At 54.2% G+C, this 23,230-nt stretch overlaps 1 protein-coding gene across 1 annotated transcript; it reads right to left on the bottom strand.

Annotated features, from left to right (window-relative positions):
- Positions 1 to 14,644: 14,644 nt before the first annotated feature.
- Positions 14,645 to 19,882, bottom strand: DLX4 (distal-less homeobox 4). Its single transcript, XM_017540103.2, has 3 exons — positions 19,337 to 19,882; positions 15,893 to 16,089; positions 14,645 to 15,454 (listed from the first exon to the last, which is right to left on the bottom strand). Exons 1-3 carry the CDS (start codon positions 19,617 to 19,619, stop codon positions 15,257 to 15,259), a joined length of 678 nt encoding a protein of 225 aa, XP_017395592.1. The 5' UTR covers positions 19,620 to 19,882; the 3' UTR covers positions 14,645 to 15,256.
- Positions 19,883 to 23,230: the final 3,348 nt, after the last annotated feature.

Genomic DNA, 23,230 nt, shown 5'->3' with positions numbered 1-23,230 from the left:
AGCATCACACACACACACACACACACACACACAGGCGGAGCAGCTCTCTGTAATGGAAAAAGTCAGATAGAAAATCAGCAGTATGGCCAGGCGTGGTGGTTCACATCTATAATCCTAGCACTTTGAGAGGCCAAGGTGGGCAGATTGCTTGAGCCTAGGTGTTGGAGACCAGCCTGGGCAACAAGGTGAAACCCCATCTCTACAAAAAATACAAAAATTAGCCAGGTATGGTGGCATGCACCTGTAGTTCCAGCTACTCAGGAGGTGCAGGAGGGAGGATTGCTTAAGCATGGGAGGTCGAGGCTGCAGTGAGAAGTGATCATACCACTGCACCCCAGCCTGGCCTATTGAATGAGACCCTGTCTCAGAAAAAAAAAAAAAAAAAAAAAAAAAGGAAGAGAAAAGAGAAAAGAAAAAGAAAGGAAACCACCACCCAACACTACCCAACAGCCAAGGTGACCCAGCTCAGATAGGAATCTCCTTGTCTAGGACCTCACTTTCCTCATCTGTCAAATGGGGATAACAATCCCCATCTCTTTAGACTATGGATGAGGCAGAAGTAGTGAGTCTCAAGCTCACAGAAGGAATTTGTTGGAGGCTTGCAGCCACACAGATGAGGGGTTCTCCTGCAGGGCTCCAGAGCTGGGGAAACCCAGCCCCCATCCAGTCCCCTCCCTCTCAGAAGGCAGGCTCTTCCCTCCCCCATGCCCGCAGGAGGCGGAAGGGAGGAGGGCCTCCAGCCCACGGACGCCAGCCGGGCTGGCAAGGGTTAAGGTGGCAGCTGCCAGGCAGGGCTGAGCTGAGCAGTTTGGTTTGAGGGCTGCGTGCAGGCGGGAGCAGCGAGGCGGCAGCCGGGCAGACTTGCTGGAGACACTGCATTTTATTAGGGCTGGGCTGCCAGCAAAGGGAGGCAGAGAGAAGGAAAGGGCAGAGAGAGAGGAAGGAAGGAGGGAGGCAGGGCAGGCAGGCGGGCGGCTCCAGGATGAAAGGATGTTGTAAGCTCCCTAATTCCTCCCTGCTCATCCCGGCTGGCTCGGCTCTGTCAGGCTGGATTAACTGCCCAGGTGACCTCCTGCGGGGGTCAGCCCCACCCCGACCTCGCCTTCCTCCTCTCCTCACCTCTAGGCCAGTCAGGTTGCCCTCTTCATCAGCCCTTGTGGGGGCCCCCACAGGCACAGGGGCTGGGGTGGGGGCCCTGGCAGGGTTCCAGGGTAAGACTGCTGAGCCCATCTTCTACCAGGTGCTTCTCAACTGTACCCGTGGCCTCGTGACAACCTTCATGAGGCGAGGAAGAAGCAGGGCGGGCTAGGGAACCCCAGGCTGCCCCAAGGGTCACTGTTCTGCAAAACTTAGACACAGCTGGCATTTGCTAAACTCCTACTCTGTGCCAGGCACTTTGCGTGTGACCTTCACAACAGCTTGGGAGGTAGGTGGTATAGTGCCCATTTACCAGATGGGAAACGGAGGCAAGAGAAATGTAGGTTCTGCCAAGGTCACATAACTAATACTTGGCATGCTAGAATTTGAACCCAGGTCTGGAGAATGGGTGCTCTTAGTGGGCTTTTCAGAATCTCTGGGCATCCCAGGGCAGAGTGCCTGAAAGCTGGAGCCACTGCGGCCGCACCCAACCCAGCTGGCCAGCTGGCTTCCCTGGGAGGAGAAATGGAGAGGGGAGGGCTGGCCCTGGAACACCTTAATGTTGAGGTCAGGAATGTGCACGCTGGAGTCAGCTGACCTGGATTCGAATCCTGCCTCCAGCACTTTATCGGTTGTGTGACCTTGGGCAAGTCACTTAACCTTTCTAAGCCTCAGTTTCCTCAGCTGTCATATAGCGATAATACTACCTACCTGGCAGGGTGGTTGAGAGGATTAAATGAGATAATGTGAGTAAAATACTTAACAAGGTCCCCAGCAGATAGTGAGTACTACTCAGTTAATGGAAGTGGCTGCTGCTCATGGTGACTGTGGAGATGGGGCCTGCCCCCTAACCTGCCTCCTGCCGCACCCAGCACTCCACACCCCAGTTCAGACCCAGCCCACTGGCTGCACTTGCCACATTGGCTGACCTACCCATCTCTAGGTGCACTCCAAAAAGGAATAAATCAACCAATATTTGTTGAGTACCTGCTATATCCCGGGCACTGTTCCAGGAGGTGGTCTGACTGATGACAGAAGCCTGGAAAAGGAAGGCACAGACCCTGTGCTAGGAGCTCCAGAGCCAGAAGCAGACCCACCCTGGAGAGGGCTGAAGCTGGGTGCACCTGACACAGACCAGGGAGGACAGGATGGACTGTCAGAGGAAAGGGCAGGGCAGTTGGCGGTGAGTGGGAGGGAAGCCTGAGAAGACTGCTTGGAGGAGGAGGCATTTGAAGGAAGCCTTGAAAGAAGATGGAAACATGATAGGCAAAGATGAAGGTTTGGGAACATACTCCCCGTCCAGGACTCCATGGGGTCAAGAGGAATGAGGCTTGTAGAGCCTGATCACAGCTGTCCTGTGAACCATGCTGGGGCCAGTGCTGCAGGGAGGGAAGGTGCAGACCCAGAGGGTCCCCAGATCCTTCCCTGGATGTCAGGCTAGGAGGAGGGTAAGGGTCTTGCTGCTCCCAGAGCCCTCAGCTTTGCTGGAAGGTGCCCCAGCCCTTGAGCTTGGGGAAAGGAAGCTCCTGTGTCTCTTTTGGGAGGAGACAGCTTCTGCCCTTCTCACTTGAGGATGTGGATAAGAAGAATGGTCTCGCCCGGCGCGGTGGCTCACGCCTGTAATCCCAGCACTTTGGGAGGCCGAGGCAGGTGGATCACGAGGTCAAGAGATCGAGACCATCCTGATCAACATAGTGAAACCCCGTCTCTACTAAAAAATACAAAAAATCAGCTGGGCATGGTGGCGCATGCCTGTAATCCTAGCTACTCAGGAGGCTGAGGCAGGAGAATTGCCTGAACCCAGGAGACGGAGGTTGCGGTGAGCCGAGATCGCGCCATTGCACTCCAGCCTGGGCAACAAGAGCGAAACTCCGTCTCAAAAAAGAAAAGAAAAAAAAAGAAAAAAGAAGAATGGTCTCTAACTCTTTCCCTGAGGACCCGTCCCTCAAGGGGGTCCCAGAGACCCCACCCAATTCAGCCTCCATATGCCACGCCCCCTTGGCACCACACCACACCTACTGCTTGTTCCCTAGTCCAGCAGAGCCACCACACAGCCACTGGGATAATGTGAGCAAAGTGAAGATTCTAGACAGCTAGCAAAGACCCTTCACGCTCAGCCTCCCAGCCCCTGACTTCCGTGACCCTGGATGAGAGCTCTAGGTGGCTACATTGGCTGAATTACATTAACTAAGCCTGGAGGGGATTGGAGGGGAAGGGGAGAACAGAGTGGGGAGGAAAAGGGGAAGCAGCCAGCACCCTGGCCTCTGTTTTTCCAGCCTTAATTGCAGTGTTAATCACCTTAATAAGCTGTTTACCAACTACCCAGCAGCCTGAGACTGGGAGACTTCGAAGCCAAAAAGTGCTTGGAGATGAGTTTCCGAGGCCCCAGGCGGGCAGGAGGATGATGTTGATGAGGCCCTCCTGGGGCTGGGGGCAGAGGGAGCAGGTTGGGGGATTTCGGGAGGAGGCTGGGGCCAGGAAGTCAGGAAGGGCAGCCTCCAGCTCTTCCAAGGAGCCCAGCAATCTCTCCACCAGAGGCCCCTTAGGTCCCTTCCTCAGGGAAACCTTCCCCAATCTCCAACATGGGTGCCCAGCCCCTGCCTTTTTGTCACTGGGCTGTGCTTGTCACCACTAACTCAGTGACTCTCTGCAGGCTCCCATCCTAGCTCTGTGGAGGCAGAGCCTGCATGGCGCCTTCCTTATTGCTCTGTCCCCAGCTCATAGCATGGGCATGAACCACGTGGAGTATTTTTGTTTCCCTTGGGGAGGGTTGCTGGGCTGGAAGGCAAGGGCCCTGGAAATGCCTTTTTATACCAAAGTCCCTAGGGGCAGAACTGGGGAAGGATCTGAATTGGGGACATCAGGAATGAAGTCAGGGACCTGGGCATGTTCTTCTGGACATCCCCCACTGTCACCTCATGTCTAGCACAGGCTAGAATAGCAGGATGCTCAGTGAACGCAGAATGCATGCATGCATGAATGAATGAATACATGAAATGATAGCTCTTGGGACCCCTCTCCTGGTCCCTCTGTGAGCATTGAAGGTGAGAGGCTGTGAGGCTGAGGGGCACATGATAACTGCCCCCTCCCCAGGCTGATGGGGTTAAATGAGATGACAAGAGGAAAGCCCAGCCCCCACTTGCTACTGCTGAGCAGATGCAGAAGTTGACAGTGATCACGCTCTCGCTAGGCACTGTCTCATCTATTCATCAGGAAGTAGGCCCAGAGAGATTGTGTGACTTGCCCAAGATCACACAGCAGGTGAGTGCCAGGGCTTTTCTGCCTACACCAGGCTACATCTGGACAGGTACTCCTGAGTGGGCTCTCAAACGCTTGCAGAACCCAGAGTCCGATCACAAGCAGGTGGTCCCAATGATCTGACACCCTTGCATGCTTTTCTTCAATTGGTCCATTTGGCTGGGGAATCTAGCCGACTTCCTGGGAGTGGGAGAGAGTATGGACCAGGCCTGTTAAGCTCCAGGAATGCCCTGGGAAGCTCAGAGGCCTGGGAAGCATTAAGGAAGGGCCAGAAGTCTCCTGGATGCCTCTGCCCAAGATGAGGAGTCAAGAGAAGGAGGGGCTTAGGGGTCAAGCAGCCGGGATAGGCACCCTGGAAGGAGACAAACCTGGGGATGGGGACAGAGGGTGGGGCCTCAAGGCCCAAATTCCTGGGTTGTCTCCTGGGGCAAATCAGAGCAGGATTGGAAGTGTCTGCTGAGTCAGCAGGGAACAGAGACTCCACACCCTGGAGGATTAGCTGGAGCGGGGGAGGGGTGTCCCCCACCCCAGGCAGTTCACCTCGCACCTGGCAGCAGCATGCCCTTCCCTGCACACTGAGGATGCCTGACCACGTCATGCAATGTGTGTGGCACTGTCCCACACCCACCCCCCCAGGTCAATCAGGCCTGCCCCGAGCTCAGGAACCACTGATGGTGAGTTGGGGAGGATGATGTGCCTTCAGCCGGGGGAGAGTGGGCAGCTGAAGAAGTCAGAAGGCCAGAGGGAGCAGGAGGCGTGCTGGAAAGGAAGGCAGGCGGAAGACAATGGCTCCCAAGAGCAGAGAGAGCCTCCCAAGTTCTGGGCAGGGATGGTGCTAACAGAAGACCTACTGTGTGCTAAGCCCTATGCCAGGAGCTTCTACAGGCACTGTCTCGTGTCATCCTTACAGCTACCTAGCCAGGTCATTGGCATTATCATCCCATTTTGTCGGTGAGATCAATGAGACTGTAACCTCAGGTTAGTCACTTGACCTCTCTGAGCCTGACTTTCTCTCATCTATAAAATGGAGATAACCATGTCTTTCTTGCAGGGCTGCAGAGGAAATTACATGAGATAACACATATAAAGGGCTTAGCACAATGATGGGAGTTCAAGAAACTGTACTGTCAGGTTTTTGTTTGTTTTATTTTGTCTTTTGGAGATGGAGGTTTCATCTTTGTTGCCCACACTGGAGTGCAGTGGTGTGATCTTGGCTCACTACAACCTCTGCCTCCCGGGTTAAAGGGATTCTCATGCCTCAGCTTCCCGAGGAGCTGAGATTACAGATGCCTGCCATCACATCTGGCTAATTTTTGTATTTTTAGTAGAGACGGGGTTTCATCATGTTGGCCAAGCTGGTCTTGAACTCCTGACCTCAGGTGATCCGCCTGCCTTGGCCTCCCAAATTGCTGAGATTACAGCCGTGAGCCACCATGCCCAGCCTGTACTGTCTGTTTTAGATTAAATCAGCCATGGGCGGGTAGGACACTCCTCAGTGTCCCTTCTCAGTTGGCCCAGGGCATTTCATGTACCCTCCATGAGTCCAAAGTTGACCCCCTTTCTTCTCTGTCGGGTAGGTCACCTACAAAATTCCTTCCTTTTTTTTTTGAGACAGAGTCTTGCTTTGTTGCCCAGGCAGGAATGTAGTAGTTCAATCTCAGCTCACTGCAACCTCCGTCTCCTGGGCTCAAGGGATTCTCCTGCCTCAGCCTCCCAAGTAGCTGGGGCTACAGGCATGTGCCACCACGCCCAGCTAATTTTTGTATTTTTAGTACAGACTGGGTTTCACCATGTTGGCTGGGATGTTCTCGATCTCTTGACCTCACGATCCATCCACCTTGGCCTCCCAAAGTGCTGGGATTATAGGCGTGAGCCACCTCGACCAGCCAATAAAATTCCTTCCTCTACTGGGAAAATGCTTTCTTGATCTCATGGTTCAGATAATAGAAGGATGATCACCCAGGAAATAATCATGTGCCTAGCACCAGCAGAAGGGAGGATTACAGGGGTTCATGTATCTCAGTTACTGATCAGTTAAGGATCTGGTCTCCACATCTATGTGCCTACAGATTTTGTTTTGCATTTTCATTTTAAAAGAAATATGTTTTCTTATTTATTGCTATACTAGAGAACAGATACTGATGTTTTATATTTGTCTTGTATCTAGCCACTATGCCAAAAATCTCTTAATTCTGGAAGACTTTTTCCTCTAGAGTTTCTTGAGTTTTCTAAGTATACAATCAAGTATCAGTAAAAGGAGATAGGTTTTTTTTTGTTTTTTTTTTTGGGTTTTTTTGTTGTTTTTGTTTTTATTTTTTTTGAGACAGAGTCTCCCTCTGTCACTAGGCTGGAGTGCAGTGGTACAATCTCAGTGTACTGCAACCTTCACCTCCCAGGTTCAAGCAATTCTACTGCCTCAGCCTCCAGAGTAGCTGGAACGACAGGCACCTGCCACCATGTCCAGCTAAGTTCTGTATTTTTAGTAGAGACAGGGTTTCACCATGTTGGCCAGGACGGTCTCGATCTCTTGACCTCATGATCTGCCTGCCTTGGCCTCCCAAAGTGCTATGATTACAGGCGTGAGTCACCACGCCCAGCCAAAGACACTTTTATCTCTTCTTTTTTGCCTAGTTGGAGGGATCTGGGGTTATAGGAAAGGACAATGTTTCATGTATGAAGAAGTCAGGGGCCTTGTCTGCCTCTGCATTAGCTCTGACTCAGGCAGGCACTGGATGGCCTTCCCTCAGGTGCCCTCCCACCTGAGGTGTTCAGAGGGCTGCCTGGGGAGCACAGTCAGGCATCTTCAGTCTTTAGCCAGCCTCCTGCACAACCTCCTCCACTACTCTCAAAGCAGCTTCTGTCCAGCCCGTCACCCACGCTACAGGGTGGCTGAAGAAGATAGCCCACACCAGAGCTTTATTCACAGGTGGTTCCAATCCAAAAAGATGCCTGGTGGAAACGGAGACTTCTGAGCAGAGAAGAGCAATAGAGGAACTGGTACTTGGGCAAGATTCCTCGTGGACACAGAATGTTTTCATTTTCCTTGCTTGGCAGTCAGAGATACTAATAATTATGAATCCTTGCTGAATGTTACTGTATTATTGTGACTTTTTTTTTTTTTTTTTTTTTTTTTTTTTTTGAGATGGAGGCTTGCTCTGTTGCTTAGGCTGGAGTGCAGTGGTGCGATCTCGGCTCACTGCAACCTCTGCCTCCCAGATTCAAGCAATTCTCCTGTCTCAGCCTCCCAAGTAGCTGGGATTACAGGCATGCGCCACCACACCCGGCCAGTTTTTCTGTATTTTTAGCAGAGACGGGGTTTTACTATGTTGGCCAGGCTGGTCTCGAACGCCTGACCTCACGTGATCTGTCTGCCTTGGCCTCCCAAAGTGCTGAGATTACAGGCGTGAGCCACGATGACCAGCCAACTTTTGTCTTTCAAATTCTTTAGTCCTCACAAAAACTCTATGAAGCACAACCTGTAATCTTCACTTTCTAGGTAAGAAAAGTGCAGTACATAGGGGTTAAGAAACGTGCCCAAGCTCATAGAGTTGGACTCGAATCAGGAATCTGGCTCTTTATTATTTTGTGTTCCTGGGGGTAGAACTCTACTCTTCTCCATTACATGGTGAAGTGGTGGGTCAGAGGAGAAGTTAGTGAGATGGAAAAGAGAGACACTTGAGCACCAAATTGGTCTAGCCAGGGTGAAGGAATAAGCCACCATATCTTCTAGCTTACCTGGTATTTTCACAACTTACTAAGGGTGCACTCTCCCAGTCTCCATGACCTTTGGAGGCATCATTTGATCATTAGCCCTACTGAGGACATGAGGAAATAAAGATCCAGAGATGTGAAGTGACTTGCACAAGGCCTCTCGACTGAGCGCCTGCATCTCGGAGTGCAAATCCGTGAAGACTTTATGAAGGCTCTATGGAGGAGGAGGTGAAGCTTATTTCAAGGGGGATCGGGGGATAACAATTATTGCTCGGATAGGGCTGCCCAGGGCCTGGGAGCGGGAGGGATCCAAAGTCAGAGATGAGTCCCAAGACAGAATTCGAGGTTTGGAAAGGTGAGTAGGAGGATTTCAGGAGGTAAGACAAAGACCTGGGTCACAAGGGGTGGAAGAAGCCTGCACTGGTGGGTCCAGCTGATCCCCCTGGGCTTGGGGAATGTGACAGGGGCTGGGCAGAGGCATGTCAGGAGCCTCCTGCAGTCTGGCTTCCCCCAGGATCTGTTGGAGCAAAGAATTCCCGGCGGCTCCAGGGCTGGGAGGAGGAGTTTGCAGCAGGCCCCAGCTTGCAGAGACAGAAAAAGCAGCTCCTGGGTCCAGCCGGAGAGGAGTGGTCTCCTGGCTCTGTGGCAGGCAGGGCGGGCAGTGGGAAGGGCGTGGCCTGGCAAGTGCCACGTGCCCGCATCCCCTCTTAGGCCTCTACCCAACCCCATGTGCTGAGCCTCTCCACCCCAAAGAGAGCGGGAGCATCAGGGTTGAGGGAGGGGTGAGCAGGGAGAGGAAGAAGCCAGGGAGCCCAGGAGCCCGCAGTCCAGGAGGGGAGGCACGTGCTGTGCTCTCTGGCAACCTCCAGTCTGAAGAAGGAGTACAAGTCTAAATGGGTCAGGCTAAGGTGCAAACCAGGACAGAGAAGATAATCATGGGGTGGGCTTGTAGGTGAAGGAGATGCCCAGGGAACCTCTTGATCGAAGTGGGATAATCCAGACTCGTGCTCTAACCTCATGATGTGGCCTCTATGTTACATCAGCTGGAGGTGGGGAGGACGAGAGAGTGGGGGCCACAGGCCGCAGTGAAATCTCCTCATGCGGCAACATGATCTTCCTTAGGCTTAACCCCAAGCTCAGCTAAACCCTGAAAGGAATGGTTCATACAGATCTGAGAGGAATCTATTCCACATGCACTCCACAGAGAGGGGCACCTTCCCCTGGAAATGAAGTCATCTCTCCATTTTTGGGCCAGAGAGGCTGAAGGCCTGGCACTGTAAGGCATGAATCAGAAAGCTTGATGTTTGGAGGAAGCTTGGGGCCGACTCCTTTCCCCTTCCTGGGCTGGCCAGACATTTCCCCCAGGGTCCCAGTGGGGCTGAGTACCTCCGTGTCATCAAACTAGGGGGCTGGGATGAGCCAGCTGGAGGAGACATCCCACCTGAGGCACAGGGGACCTTAGTCTGATGGTGGAGACAGGGTCTGCCTTACAAAGCTCCAGAATAGAGTGGAAAGTGGTGGTAGACACACATTAGCCCGCCCTGGCCCCTGCACCCAGAGCATAGCAAGAGAAATGATCTGAGCTTCAGAGAGGGTATGTAACTTGCCCAAGGTCACACAACAAGTAGTATCAGATCCAGATGTTTAGTTCACAGAGCTGTGCCTTCCTCACCACTCTGTGATCCCAAGTCCCCCCCCCCACCCCCGCTTCCCTGGATTGGAGTCAGCATCAGGGAAAAGGGGCAGAGGGCTCAGTGGAGACTTCTGAGGGAAAGGCCACTTAAGCCCCCCTTAACTAGCCTCTTGGGTTCCCGAGGCAGAGCTGGACTCCAAGGCCATGTCCAGGAGCCATGGGTTGTACCAGGAAGGGCTGGGGACAGAAGCTCTTCTTGCTAGAGCTCAGGAAAAGAAGTAGGCAAAGCTTCAGGGAACACAAACAATCAAGTCAGAATAAAATTATCAGCTTTCTGTGGCTGTTCAGCCTCTCTCCTCAACCACTCACCAGGGAAATACTCCCAGAAAAGAGATGGAGAGCTAGGAAAGGGACAGAGAAAGGGAAGGGGGCAGGAGAATAAAGAGATAGAGACTGCCCCGCCTCCACACATGTGCTTGCACACAAGGAAGCTAATCTGTATATTTCTGGGCGTGCGTGTCTGTTTCTGCCCACGGTCAAGTCGCTGGGCATCTCCCTTGTGGTGCATCGCGGTGTTGTGCTCCTCTCTGTGAGTATATAAGCTGTGCATGCATCTCTCTGTGTATGTCCGTGCACAACCATGGGAATGCTTCAGGCACACATGTGTCTCTATGTGTGGCTCTGCCCCCTCCCCATACTCTCTGCGTCCCATTGTGTGCGCCTGCCTGCCTGTGTGCAAATCTTCTGTGGGTTCACGTGTGCACGTGCAGTGTCTGTGTGCCTGGCTCCCTGGGCCTACCTGGTCTCCAAGCATTTCTCTGGGGCCTTTGTATTCTGAGGTTTGGAGTAGGAGGGACTTTTATTCCCCCTTTTTAAGCAATCTGCACAGGCCGGGAAATGGGAAATGCATGGCCAGGAGGCCACTTGTCCTTCTCAAAGTGTCTTCATCTTGGAGGGAGAGACAGCAGCAGTCACCCAAGGGCTGACTGATGCAATTTCTCCCAGCTCCCCAAGTCCAGTAGCCATGCTGCTCAGAGAAGGGGCAGGGGCACAAGGTGGGGTGGGGTGAGGCGAGGAGAGACAAGAGCTGAAGGAACTCTTCCTCTTTATCCTGCCTTGAAATGAGACGGGAAGATACGAAAGAGAAACACTTTGGGGTCGGTGCCTTTTTCTTTTCAACCATAATTCTTAGAACATTGCTCACCTTTTAGAATGGGGCTCCCGGGTCAAGGGGAACTCTAGTCTCTTGAAAACCAGCTCCTTCATGGGCGGGGTCGAGAGGGTCTTTGCAGAGGCCTGAAGCTCATCCCCACACCTCGTTTTAACCCCCTGCCTCCCAGCATCTACCTCCAGCTCCCTCTCAGCTCCATCACATCCCTTTCCTGCCTCCTCCTGGCCAAGGGAGGCCTGGGAAGGAAAGGGTTATCCCAGGGGCAGTGGGGATGGGAAATACCTATAGGATGCTTTTTGGAAGGAAGAAGCCTCTGCACGTTCAGCTGAGAGGAGCTTTGCCGTCACTACCATGGGAGGAATCAAGATTAGATACCAGGCAGAAACTAGAAAGACTTCGAGCAGGGGAGGAGAGAAATGAGAAGGAGGAAATCATTGCCCACCTTCTCTGACTTTCCTCTCTCTTCGCACATCCCTTATACATTCTGGGGAGGTCCTTGATCTCCAAGGCCCCGTCTACACAGGCCTCAGCTACCTGGATCACATTCCATTGACTTTCTGGATACAATCCCAGAGGCAAGTCCAGGCATCCAAACCCAAATGAGGTTTGGAGCTGAGTAATCAGCTGCTATGGCTTTGCAGACATTGTGTCGGGGAACAGCCAGCTCCCCACCCCCATCTCAGATTTGGGGGTGGAGGAGGGGCGGCCTGTCACTGGGTGTCTTCCCCCTCAACCACCACCACCATGTTCTCCCTCTTCCCACCTGCAAGTAATTTGGCCAATGGGAGGGCAGTTAAGATTGCAGTGTGGAATCCCTCAAGAGCGGTGTGTGTTTGGTGAGGAGGGGGCTACCTCCCTTCCCCAAAGACCCCATGTGCCCTTTTCCTCTTCACAGCAGCAAATTACTTGTAATTATCTCACATTGAAAGCCTTCAGGAGCTGCTCCCAAAATTGCTTTAATTGAATTAATTAAATCTCATTTTGTTGTGGGAGAGCATGGAGCATGACTTAAAATAGTACATGGGGAGAGGAAAGGTAAGGGACCCGGACAGGAGGGGACACCCAAGTCAGCTTTCCTGTTGCTGAGGCCCTTGGAGATGGCAACATGTGCCCTGGAAGTTCTCTGGACACATTTTTTCCCGTCTTCCAGTTTCAGCTGACTTCAGATGCACTGCGCTGCGCCTTCTTCGTTTGGGACCTTGCCTGGATCCAGCTCTCAGATGGTGGTGACCAGCGATGCTTTGAGTTCTCCAGCCTCATTCCTCCTCCGCCCCCTTAGGAGGCAATTCTCCCAGAGGCAGAAGGTGAATGGAGGGCAGTAGGAATTCCCCCTGGCTGTAACACCTCCCCTTTCTCCCCCCCTCCCCGATAATCACAGCAGTTGTAAATGCCATTTATTAAATGCTTACTATGTTCCAGGCACCGTGTCAAGCATGTTACAAGCACTATCTCATTTTGTCATCACAACCACACTGCAAAGCAAGTCCTATTAGTATTTTCATTTGAGCGGGGGTGGGGGATGGGAACAAGCAAGGCTCAGAGAGAGGGTAAGTAACTCACCAAAAGTCATACCGCTAGCAGGTGACAGAGCTGGGACTCTGTAGCCTAAAGCCCCTGTTCTTAACCACCCAGTCTCAGTACCCGGCCATTACTGACCCAATTTTCCCATTACGGCTTTTTGGGGAAAGGAACATGGGCTCTCCTTCTACAGCCTTGATAGCTTGGAGGGAACGGGCACCTCCTCCACCTGGGCTGCAGGGCCATCACCACCCAGGAGCTCAGGGAAACTGGACCAGCTCCCAAATGGAAAAGAAATTCCCATTTCCCCTGAAAAGGAGGGATGGGGGAAGGAGGTGGGGGGGACACTGTCAGCTCAGCTGGCCTCTGGCTGAGAGTGTAATTACACTCCTTCTGCTACTTAACTTTACAACCTGGGCTGTTGTTTTAACAATGTGACTTGTGTTGGGCTGTCCAATTAATCTCGCCTTTGGAGGCTTTCCTAGATGAGGCGGTAGATCTTATCTTGGGTCTGTGGAAAGAGGTGTGTGCAACCTGCAGTGGGCGGGAACAGCTGCCCGGAGGGCCTGTGGCCTCAGAGGAGACCCAGAGGAGAGAACCCGGGCTGGGGTGACTGAGCCGGTGGAGCCTGGGGTCTGGAGCAGGGAAGGCAGTGGAGGAAGAGAAAGAGGTTTCTCCTCCTGGCACTCCCCTTCCTCACCAAGCTTGGATCTTGGCTTTGGCCTACCTGTGCTTCGTGCCACCTCAAGAGAATCCTCTGGGTGTGTTTTGTGGAATGAGGGTAGTCGCTGACCCAGACAGGGTGAGGAACTGCAGCATCGGGAGCTGGGGGGTTTCACATCCCTCTGCCCTACATATGACTCCAATATGGGCTTCCCTCTGGCCTGCAGAGTTGGCTGGAAGTGTCTGAGTGGGCTTTTCAGATGGGGCAGGCACCGACTTTGCAGTGTCCTGGAACAGGTCTAGGCAGTAAGAGGGAAGCTCAACTTGGAAGCGTTTGGCCTGGATTTGGAGGCCCCTCCCCCAACCCCTCGGGCCATGCTGGGCTGGATTCCCTGAATTATTCTGCCACCTTTGTCCTTAGCCCCCTCCCACAGGCGTTCCTTATCCTGCTGATCCTGGTGGGAGCGAGTGTGGTGCTATGTAGTTCGGTGGGGTGTGGTGGCCAGAAGTCTGCAGTGTTCTGCTGCTCCCAGGCTGCCTGCCCTTCTCACCCAGCACTGACCCCCAGGCCCAGGCTAGATCGGAGCCCCTTGACAAGACCCATGCTGCTATCTGTGCTCCCTTCGCCTGGAACTCACCACAGCAGTGTCTGGTCATTTGTTTGCCTCGGTCACCATGGTATCCCTAGGATCCGGCAGAGCACAGGCTCTTCAAATGTTTGTTGCATGGAAGAGAATTCCAGTTTTTTTTTGTGTTTTCCTTCTCAGAACTGCCCCTCCTCCTTCCCCAAGGTGAGCTGAGGCCATCCTGCCCCCAAGCAGCACACCTCTCCAGGTAGGACTGGACCGGATCTGTGGATGTGCCCTCTCTCAAGGTGAACTGGGCCTCTCCCCGGGCCAAAGGTGAGGCACAGGGGCTGGAAGGTGCCTGGCTCCCTCCAGAACGGGGCCAGGAGAGCGTCTGCTGGGGAGGAGCACTCAGACCTTGCATGAGCATCTCCTGGGTTCACACAGGAGCATATGAAAACGGTGGACATTGTTAGAACATTCCAGAGACAGAATCACAGGGCTACTTAGTGGCAAGGCAAATCTAGAGTCCAGTGCCTCTGATTCCTGTAATTCCATGGCAGAAGAGTCAGCTGGACAAGAAGAGATGCTTGACCAGCCCCTACCCTTGAGAAGTCAGGAAACAAACACGCCTTACAGCCAGCGTGCAAAGTTTTGTACAAAGTTTAATCTCTGGAAGCTCATGGTGTGAAGCTCAAGCTCCGATTGGTTCTAAATCTGCACAGTTCCTTTGAACAGAGACAGCTTCGATGAGCTGAATCAATGGGCCTATCCATCTATTTAGGGGTGTCTACACCTGCACTAATCTAGAGAGCTAGTTTGTCCCCATTTTTCCCCCGAGTATTTCCTTACCACGTTTTCAAAAGTGTGTGCCTGTGGGTTCATGGGAATAGGAGAGAGCCTTTCAATAAATACCTATTGAATTATATGAAAAATTGGACCCATTAGCTATTCAAAGGGGGAGACTGGGGAAAGAGGGCTTTTTTAAGGAGGAGAGCATAAATTACCCATAGGTCCATGAACTCTACATTTTTCTGCATCTCTTCTACCTCCCAGGATGGTAAGTACATAAGTCAATTATGGGGGTAATGGGTTGACCTCAGGGAAAAAATGCTGGGTGGGTGGGAGCTGACGGTAGCCCCTGTTGAGGTCCGCTTCTGCTTTCACTAACAAATGGGTTGGGCAAGGCCCAAGGCACACAAAGAAAAAATACTCCATGTTTCTTGCTGGTTTTGCACCCAGGCTGTCGTGGGGGGAGTGGCAAGACCAAGGGTCCTGGGGACAGTCTCAACTCCAGCCAATGGCTCTCTCTCCAGAGCCTCTGTCCTGCTGGAGTGAAGGTGTCCAGTCCTTGGTAGTGGTAGGGACAACAGTTATGGCCAAGGTCCTTGATTTAGGGGCACAGGCTCCTCTCTTTCTCTCCTCTAGCTCCTTGTCCTCCAGAGAAAACCCATCTGGAGCTGGTTTCCTCCCAGCCCAGAGAAGGTGCAGGCAGACGGCCTGGGTCCTGGGCTTTGCAGGAGGGCTGGGGGCCTGATCAGCCCTTCCCCAGACTCACATCATCCAAGACGAAGCCAGGACATCTGAGGAGTGATGCTGCTACCAGGCTCCAAAGCTGTTGCCATAGCCACTGGTGGGCAGGGTCCCTGCCTTGGGTAGATCCCAGAGGGAGGGGAGGGGTGGGGAGCAGGGAGACACGGAGAAGGTCCTCCCAGGGAAGTCTCTTTCTGGCCCCCCAGGATTCTGCTTCAGGAGCTTCTTATACTTAGAGCGTTTGTTTTGAAACCAGATCTTTACCTTTGGGGAGAAAAGGGAAAAGAATGAAAGATCAGGGGGAAGAGATGTGTGAAAAGTGTCAAGGAAGGGAAAGGGATCCAGGTGTCGGAGCAGCAGCAGCCGTGGGAGCCCAGCCGAGTCTGGGAACATTTGCTCCAGGCCTCCACAGCCCCAGAAGTCGCCTGAGTTCCTGCCTCTGAGCTAGTATCCATGTCTCCCTGCCTGCTGTACCCTCCTCTTCCTGACCCCCTCCACCCCACCCGCACATACATGCACGCCTTTCAACAAACGTTCCCGTCAGCGCTTGCTAATAGCCAGCTCCAAACATTCCCCAGAGAACTGTGACAACAGGGCCACAGCACCAAGCCATCAGTCATTCACACCTGGGGCTGGGGAATGAGTTCCCAGAGAACACGTGTGGGGAAGGTGAGAGCTCGGGAAGGATGACACTGGCCCCACCTGGGTCTGCGTGAGGCCGAGCTGCGCTGCCAGCTGGGCCCTCTCGGGCAGCGCCAAGTACTGAGTGTGCTGGAAACGCTGGTTTAGGTGCTGCAGCTGCAGACTGGAGTAGATGGTTCTCGGCTTGCGGAGCTTTTTGGTCGGGGCCTGCGGGCGCCGCTCTGAGGGTTCCGGGGACAGCTGCGGCTTCTCCGAGTCTGGTGGGTAGCGCAACACGGTGTTGGGGGCGAGGAGGTGAGCGAAGGGGTAGGACAGGCGATTTCATAGGCTTATTTGCAACTCGTCTGCGGGACCGTGGGCGGCAATTAGCAAAAACCACAGCCACGGGGATCGCCCCCTTGCCCCTGCCCTCTACCTTCCGAGTGGAGCGTTTCAACCCCCACGTTCACCGCGCCAGGTGATACAAGGCGCAGTTCTGCTCTCAGGAAGCTCCCACTCCTATGGGTTCTGTGACCGCAGGAAGAAAGCGCCGAGGGCCACAGCCCAGGTACGGCAGCGCCTGCAGTGGAAGGTCAGAGTTCAGCCCCGGGCGGTGGAGCCGGCTAGGGGTAGGGAGGGGCAGAAAGGCTAGTCAAGGGTTAAGCCGAGGCCTAGAGATGACAGAGGAAGGACATTGCAGGCGGAGGGAACTCAAGAGCAAGGCTCAGAGGCTTCAGATGGTGTCCTCATGGCAACCTCTGGCTGCGACCAGAGGGGTGGGTGACAGGCCCGGCTGATAGGACCTTGAGTCCCAGCCTCACAGCGCAGACAGTGACCCCGGTTTTGCCCTGGTCTCGCCTACTGTAACCGGTGCCCCTCTGCCCAGGTGCACCCCACAGGAAAAGTGATCATCTCTCCCCTCCGGCTGTGGCCGGATGGGTTTTCAGGGGTCCCAGAAGGTGGGTCTGCGTGAGGCAGCCCCTTCCTACGTGGGGCAGCGCAGGCAGAGCGGTTCCCGCGGCAGGGAAAGTGAACTGGCTTCCGAGAGAGCGCAGCGCAGCCCGGCCGGGCCACTCTTGGATCGCGCTGCGGTGCCGCCGCGGGGAATCTGGTCAGTTGTGGCCCGCCTAGCTCTCCAGAAATCTCGGCCGTGGAACAGCCAGGCCCTAAAATGCTAAGGTGCGGGGAAGGGTTAGGACAGGGATTTTCGTTCTTCCGAGCCAGCCACCCTAACCCGCAAGGCTCTACGGGGATGCTGGAGAGTTCCCAGGCAATGGGAGGAGTAGGGCGGATGGAGCAGCCTCAGTGCCCGCAGGCTTAGGGCAGCGTCCGCCGCATTCCCTGGGGGTCTGTCCAGCTGATCTGAGCCGAAAGAGAGTGGCTTGTGTCCGCCCGCGTCCCCCCACCTTCTTCCCCTAGTCAGGCTCACCCTCCACACGTCAGCGTACCCGCCCTCGGCCAGCCAGCGGTCACCAGCTGCCGTCACCTCCCCCGCATCCCTCACCCGTGGCCTCGGGCGCTGCGGGCTTCTGAGATCCTCCCTCCTCGACCCTGCCTCAACCAATTCCCAGAAAAACCGTTGGGTTTCCGCTCCCGCCCGCGCCTGTCCTGCCTCGATCCCACTGCTGGCAGCTCTGGGCTGGCAGCCCAGAGCCCACCCGCGCCTCTCTGGCTGCGTGGACTGCGCAATTCGAGCGGGAACGCAGGGAGTCTCTGAGGCCGACCCGGTTGCTGAACTCGCGCAGCCCTCGATGCCCCAACTCTCCCAACAGACCCCCTCCAAGTTCCTTCCCTGACAGCTGCCTTTCTCTACCCCAGTTCCAGCAAGTTGCAACTGGATCTGCCTGGGTTGTGATCACGGAGCTCCAGGGCCTCCCTCCAGGCTCAACGGCCAAACCTCTTCTGGAGGCAGGGGGTGGACATAGAGTGGAAGCAAAAGGAGGACCCCAAGCTCTTGATCACATGCCCTTCACTCTAGAGTGCCCAAACCCACCAGTTCCAGTAGAGAAATCCTAGAAATGTATTCTAAGGAAATCTGGGTGTGTGTGGTTTTTCGTTGGATTGGGGAAAGTCCTTAAAGAAAATGAACTCTCTGTTATCCTTAGATCAAACGAAAGAAACACAAGTGATGTGGCAGACAAGACTGACACCACCAGCCTACTGCCAGTAACTCTCCTGAGGACAAGGTCAAGGTATTCCCCTCCCCCAGAAACACACACACAAACATAGCCTATTAGCATACACTGAAGGATTCATTTGTAAAAACTAGAACTGCTCCTCGAAACTGCCCCTACTCCAACCACACCCGCAGCCTGGGAGAGACAGCCTCAGTTCTGCCACAGACGGCAGTTAACCTTTGGGGGTTTGGAGGAAGCTCCCTAAAATCAATGCCCCTGGCCACACGCTTTACCCATCTATACATCAAAGAAGTTGAGCTCCCAAATCCTAGGGTCACATCTGGCTCTGATGGTTTGTGAGCTGATGTCAGAGCCACAGGAGAAGGGAGGAAGATGTCTTGGTCCTGAGCTGATGCCAGTGAAGTCACCTAGTGGCTGCGCCTCCTTGGAAGAGACTGTGCCAAAGACAATTGCAGGGGGAGCAGGTGGCCAGTTAGATGGAGGCAGAGAGTCCAGGGACCTGGAGGCTAAGCTGGAGCCAGTGCAGATGGGATTGTGGGCAGTGCCCATACCCAGATTTTATGTCAGCTCAGCTGCAAGGCCCAGGATCCTGAAGATGGGCCAGCTTCTCCGCTTCCAGGCCTTCCAGTGAGCACTTTTTCAGGAGTTCAGCGTTGCTCCAGGCAACGGGCCTAACCTACCCCAAAGTCAAAGGGTGGCGATGACAGCGATGGCCTGCCCCTTTGGCTGGAAGGCTGAGGTAGTCAGGGAGAGATGAGGGACTTTCTGACCAGTCTTTGGCCACATTCTCAGAACAATGGATGGAGGGGTCCTAGTCCCAGACTCTGCCAGGCCAGCTTCCAGTCAAGGTCCGGCCTGGTCTGAGGAGAGCGGGTAAGGCCACGGAAAGGAAAGGACAGAGCCCGGAATCAGCCTCGATGGCTACAGCCCTCCAACCAGGACTTGATTTGTTTCTCAGGGTTTGGCTTAATTACCAGTTTCTGAGACAAGACTGAAGCAGAGAGGGGCGACATGGGGCAGGAAGGGAGTGCAGGATGGGGGGGAATTCTGAGGAAGGGGCTAGGCCCCCATCCTCACATCTGGATTGCTTCAGTTTTCCCTTACTAATAGGTACACATAGCCCCCCTGCTCCAGTGGGTGGGGTGAGAGCCCTCCCGCTGTCTTTATACAACTGCAAATCGAAACCAGGTCGGTTTTGAAAGGAGACCTAGATCTACTCTCCCTCTCCCCTCCCCCTCTTGTCTCCCGCCCCATCCCCTCGCCCTCCTCCCCACCCCCACAACCCAGGGAATCCGAGGAAGGTTTGAATCCAACCAGGCGAGGGAGAAGTTTAGGGGCACGCAGGAGCCGTACCAGAAGTGGGAAGAGCGGCCACGGCTGAACTTACCTGCCTCGAGTTCCTGAGGGTGCTCTGCGGGGCCGCAGAGGGGCTGAGGGAGAGCCGCTGGTTGCTGGCAGGGCAGGTAGGAGTCTCCGGGGTTCGCTGGCCCGGTGTAGGGGCAGGACAGGAGGTGGCCATACGGCCTGGAGTAAGACAAATCGGGGGAGGCTGCGGTTGTAGGGGACAGGCCAAGAGGGTAGGCAGCCACTACCGACGGGACGGGAGCAAGGTCTGGGAAGAGAGCTTTGGAGGCGTCCCGGCCCGCGAGCGGGCAGGGCAAAGAGGTCATTGTGGCCAGGGCCCGGGCTGAAGGGCCATGACCTGGCACGTAGTCCGCTCCCTCTGCCAACTCTCTTTTCCAAGCCAGACGGGCACCCCAGCCAGCAGCACCCACACTTAAGATCCCAGGGAAAGTATCTCTTTGCGCTTCTTTCAGCGGAGAACTCGAGCCTGGGAAAGGGGTTCTGGGGGGTGCCCCTCATGGCTTTCCCCTCCCCCCTAAATCCATGGGGACCCCCCTCCTCTCCATCGAGTTTGGTTCCAGGGACCCGACGGGGGCCCCGCCCTCTTAGACGCCCCGGATTGGCTACCGCCCGCAGTGACCTCACGGAGACTTGGAGCCGGGCCCCGTCCCCCGGGGGCGTTCCGCGGTAAAGAAGTGGGAAATGCGAGCTGGCGGTGCGCACTCCCAGGTCGGTCTGTCTCGGAGTCTTCTCTAAGAGGTGCTGGGGTTGCAGGGCAGTTGGTGCACTCCGGGAACCGCGGTTATAATGGCAAAAATGCTAGAGAGGTGGTAAGCCTGGATGCCCAAGGTACGGGAAGCTGGGCAGTGGGCAGAGGCCCTGGGGCTGCGGGACGCAGGGAATCTGCATTCGCAGCCTCCAGATCTCGGGGGTCTGCAGGCCAAAAGCCGCCGTGGACCTGCAGGAGAGTCAAGTGCAGACCGCCAGCGCCAGCCGCTTAGTCAGTGCATCGGAATGCGTGGCTGCTGAGCACCGGCAGTTTGTTGGTAAACAGACGCCGGGGCTGGGAGGGTGCCGCCCGGCGCCCAGCCTGCCTCGCACGTGTGTGGCGCGCACGCCCCCGCGGGGCGCCCTCTGCCTGGCATGCCGCGACCCGCCGCCACTGTACCCCACTGTCCCCCATGCTGGCTTCCGCTTCCGGTAGGGGCCTGGGTTTGGTGGTGACACCGCAGCTCCTCGCAGGCCCCCGAAGCTGCAGAAGGGATCCTCCCTCTGAGCTTTAGCCCATGCGGTGCCCAGCCTTTCCTGGCTCCACAGGAGGCTGAAGTGTTGCTTGAATCCGGACAAAATCTGGGAGTGGAGGATGAGTCCAGTTGGATGGCTTCTGGGAGGGCGCAGGAACTACTGCAGGCCAGTCTCCGTGGCGCATTTTCCAGGCTGTGTTCAAGACTTGCCTCTAAACATTAGTGTCCATGGCCTTGATGGACAGGTGTCCACATATACAAGCATTTATTGGCACGTGTACACAACTACACAGGGACTGCATTCAAATACAACATATATACTCACATATACCAATGTGCAGGTGCCTACACTGATGTTCACACTAGCATTCGTTCATTTATGGATCTGCAAACAGAGTTCAGGCTGTGATGTATATACACATCTATATACCTAAAGATGAATTAGCACTATCCCTGAATAAAAGCACTATCCAGTACTTGTCTCTTACATAGATTCGATATGCAAGTCAAATCACTGGTGTGTGTACTCAAAAATACAGAAGATCTAAGCATATAACATTTATACTTGTGTTCCTACCGCATGAGAAATACATGTCCACACACATCTAAGATGCCTCACATTAGGGGAGAGATAGTTCCATCCCTAAACCCACCTGTCTTCATAAATTCCCCAGCACAAAAACCCACACACGTGTTCCCACTTTATATAACTTGGCAGGCATATTCATGTTTGTACACACACGCATGCTTTCACTGTTAGGGATCAGCGTGAAGGTAGCAGTCACAGATTTGGGAGATGGAAGAGCATGGTGATAAGAAAAAGAGATGAGGCGAGGTGGCTCAGGCTGGTAATCCCAGCATTTGGGGAGGCTGAGGCAGGCAGATCAGTTGAGCTCAGGAGTTTGAGACCAGCCTGGACAACATAGTGAGACCCATCTCTACAAAAAGTACAAAAATTAGCCAGTCAATGTGATGCATGCCTGTAGTCCCAGCTACTCAGGAGACTGAGGCAAGGAGGATCACTTGAGCTCAGGAAGTCAAGGCAGCAGTGAGCTGAGATTGTGCCACTTCACTCCAGCCTGACTGACAGAGTGAGTCCCTGTCTCAAAAAAGGAGAAAGAAGAAAGAAAGAGGGGGAGGAGGAGAAAGAAAGAACAAGAGGAGGAGGTGGAAGAGGAAGAAGGAGGAAGCCTAGAAGAATAGAACACACTGGGGAATTGCTGGGCTCAGGCCTCCTTAGAGAGACAAAATCAACCAAATGGGTGTGCAGGGGTGACTGAAGCTCACAGTCAGGAGTCCTGCAGGGAGGAAGGGCAAGTCTATTTCAAACTGGACTCCCCAGTGGAATAGATAGAGGCGAGTTTTTCCAAGGAGAGACTCCTCTAGCTTGGGGCTCTCCATCTTGAAGCCTTGGAGCTGGGAAGAAAAGGGCTCTGGCAGGAGAGCTTCCTTCTCCAGACAACTGGAGATCCCACTCCCCTCTCATCTAACAAGGTGTGGAGGGTTTGCTCAGTAGAGAAATGCTTATTCTTTTTTTTTTTTTTTTTTTTTTTTTGAGACGGAGTTTCACGCTTGTCACCCAGGCTGGGGTGCAATGGTGTGATCTTGGCTCACTGCAACCTCTGCCTCCTGGGTTCAAGTGATTCTCCTACCTCAGCCTCCTGAGTAGCTGGGATTACAGGCATGCACCACCACGCCTGGCTAATTTTTGTGTTATTGGTAGAGTGGGGTTTCACCAAGTTGACCAGGCTGGTCTCGACCTCCCGACCTCAGGTGATCCACCCACCTCAGCCTCCCAAAGTGCTGGGATTATAGGCGTGAGCCACCATGCCTGGCTGAGAAATGCTCATTGTATGTGGGACTACCTTTCTCCCTTTCTTCCTTGATTCTAGCCATGCCACCCTCTCCTTTGAGGTGGGGCTGTGAACCTGTGAGGATATGTCCTTCCAAACCTTCCTTTCTACCATCACCATTTTTCTCCAGAGGGAGGGAGGCAGCCTTACAGCAGTGCTGAGGAGAGGTTCCAGGGATGGCATCAAAGGTGTGCATCAAAGGAAGGGAACGTTTTTGGGGTGAGGTTGGCTGTGAGGGAGGGTTTCCTAAAGGAAGTGCTTTTGAGCTGGAATTGACAGGATGAGTGGAAAGATATTTCCTCTTAGAGCCATATGCACAGAATCGTTTCTTGTCGGACCTAGGAAGGAAGGGCAGGCATGGGTTTTCTGGCAGAGCTCTGCCACAGCTGACTTTGGGCATCCTCCAAAGCCAGGAGATCCCCAGCGAATACCTGTCTTAAGTTCTAAAGCCCTCAGGGCTTCGCTGAACTCAGAGGATTTTCACCTCTACGAGACAGCAGGACATAACTCTGCAGCCCTTTAGAATTTATCAAGCATCTACACACACACACACACACACACACACACACACACGCATGCATACACGCACGCTCAAACCCCAGGTACTATTATCCCCATTTTACAAATGAAAAAACACCTCCTTCAAGGCTCCCTTCTCTCATATTCCAGAGGGTGTGGGGCTGGGGCACCTGCTTAGGATACCCTGGGGTCTCCTCAGATGCAGGATACCCAGGGAGGGATCCTCTCCAATTGGAATCCCATCTCACCAACGTCAGGAAAGGTGGAGATGGTGAGGATGTGGGCTGGGAAGCACAGTAATCTCATATTGGATCACTAGGG

This window comes from Cebus imitator, unplaced genomic scaffold, assembly GCF_001604975.1.
Source record: "Cebus imitator isolate Cc_AM_T3 unplaced genomic scaffold, Cebus_imitator-1.0 Scaffold123, whole genome shotgun sequence".
NCBI classification, from domain to species: domain Eukaryota; kingdom Metazoa; phylum Chordata; class Mammalia; order Primates; family Cebidae; genus Cebus; species Cebus imitator.
Note: the sequence above shows the minus strand (reverse complement) of the source record. Positions and strands in the feature narration are given on the sequence as shown.

Coding starts and splice junctions, on each gene's coding strand:
- DLX4 (XM_017540103.2), bottom strand. CDS start 19,619: ATGACCTCTTTGCCCTGCCCGCTCGCGGGCCGGGACGCCTCCAAAGCT. Junction 16,090..19,336: donor CCCTCAGGAACTCGAGGCAG/GTAAGTTCAGCC, acceptor GCTACCCACCAG/ACTCGGAGAAGCCGCAGCTG. Junction 15,455..15,892: donor TCGGCCTCACGCAGACCCAG/GTGGGGCCAGTG, acceptor TTCTCCCCAAAG/GTAAAGATCTGGTTTCAAAA.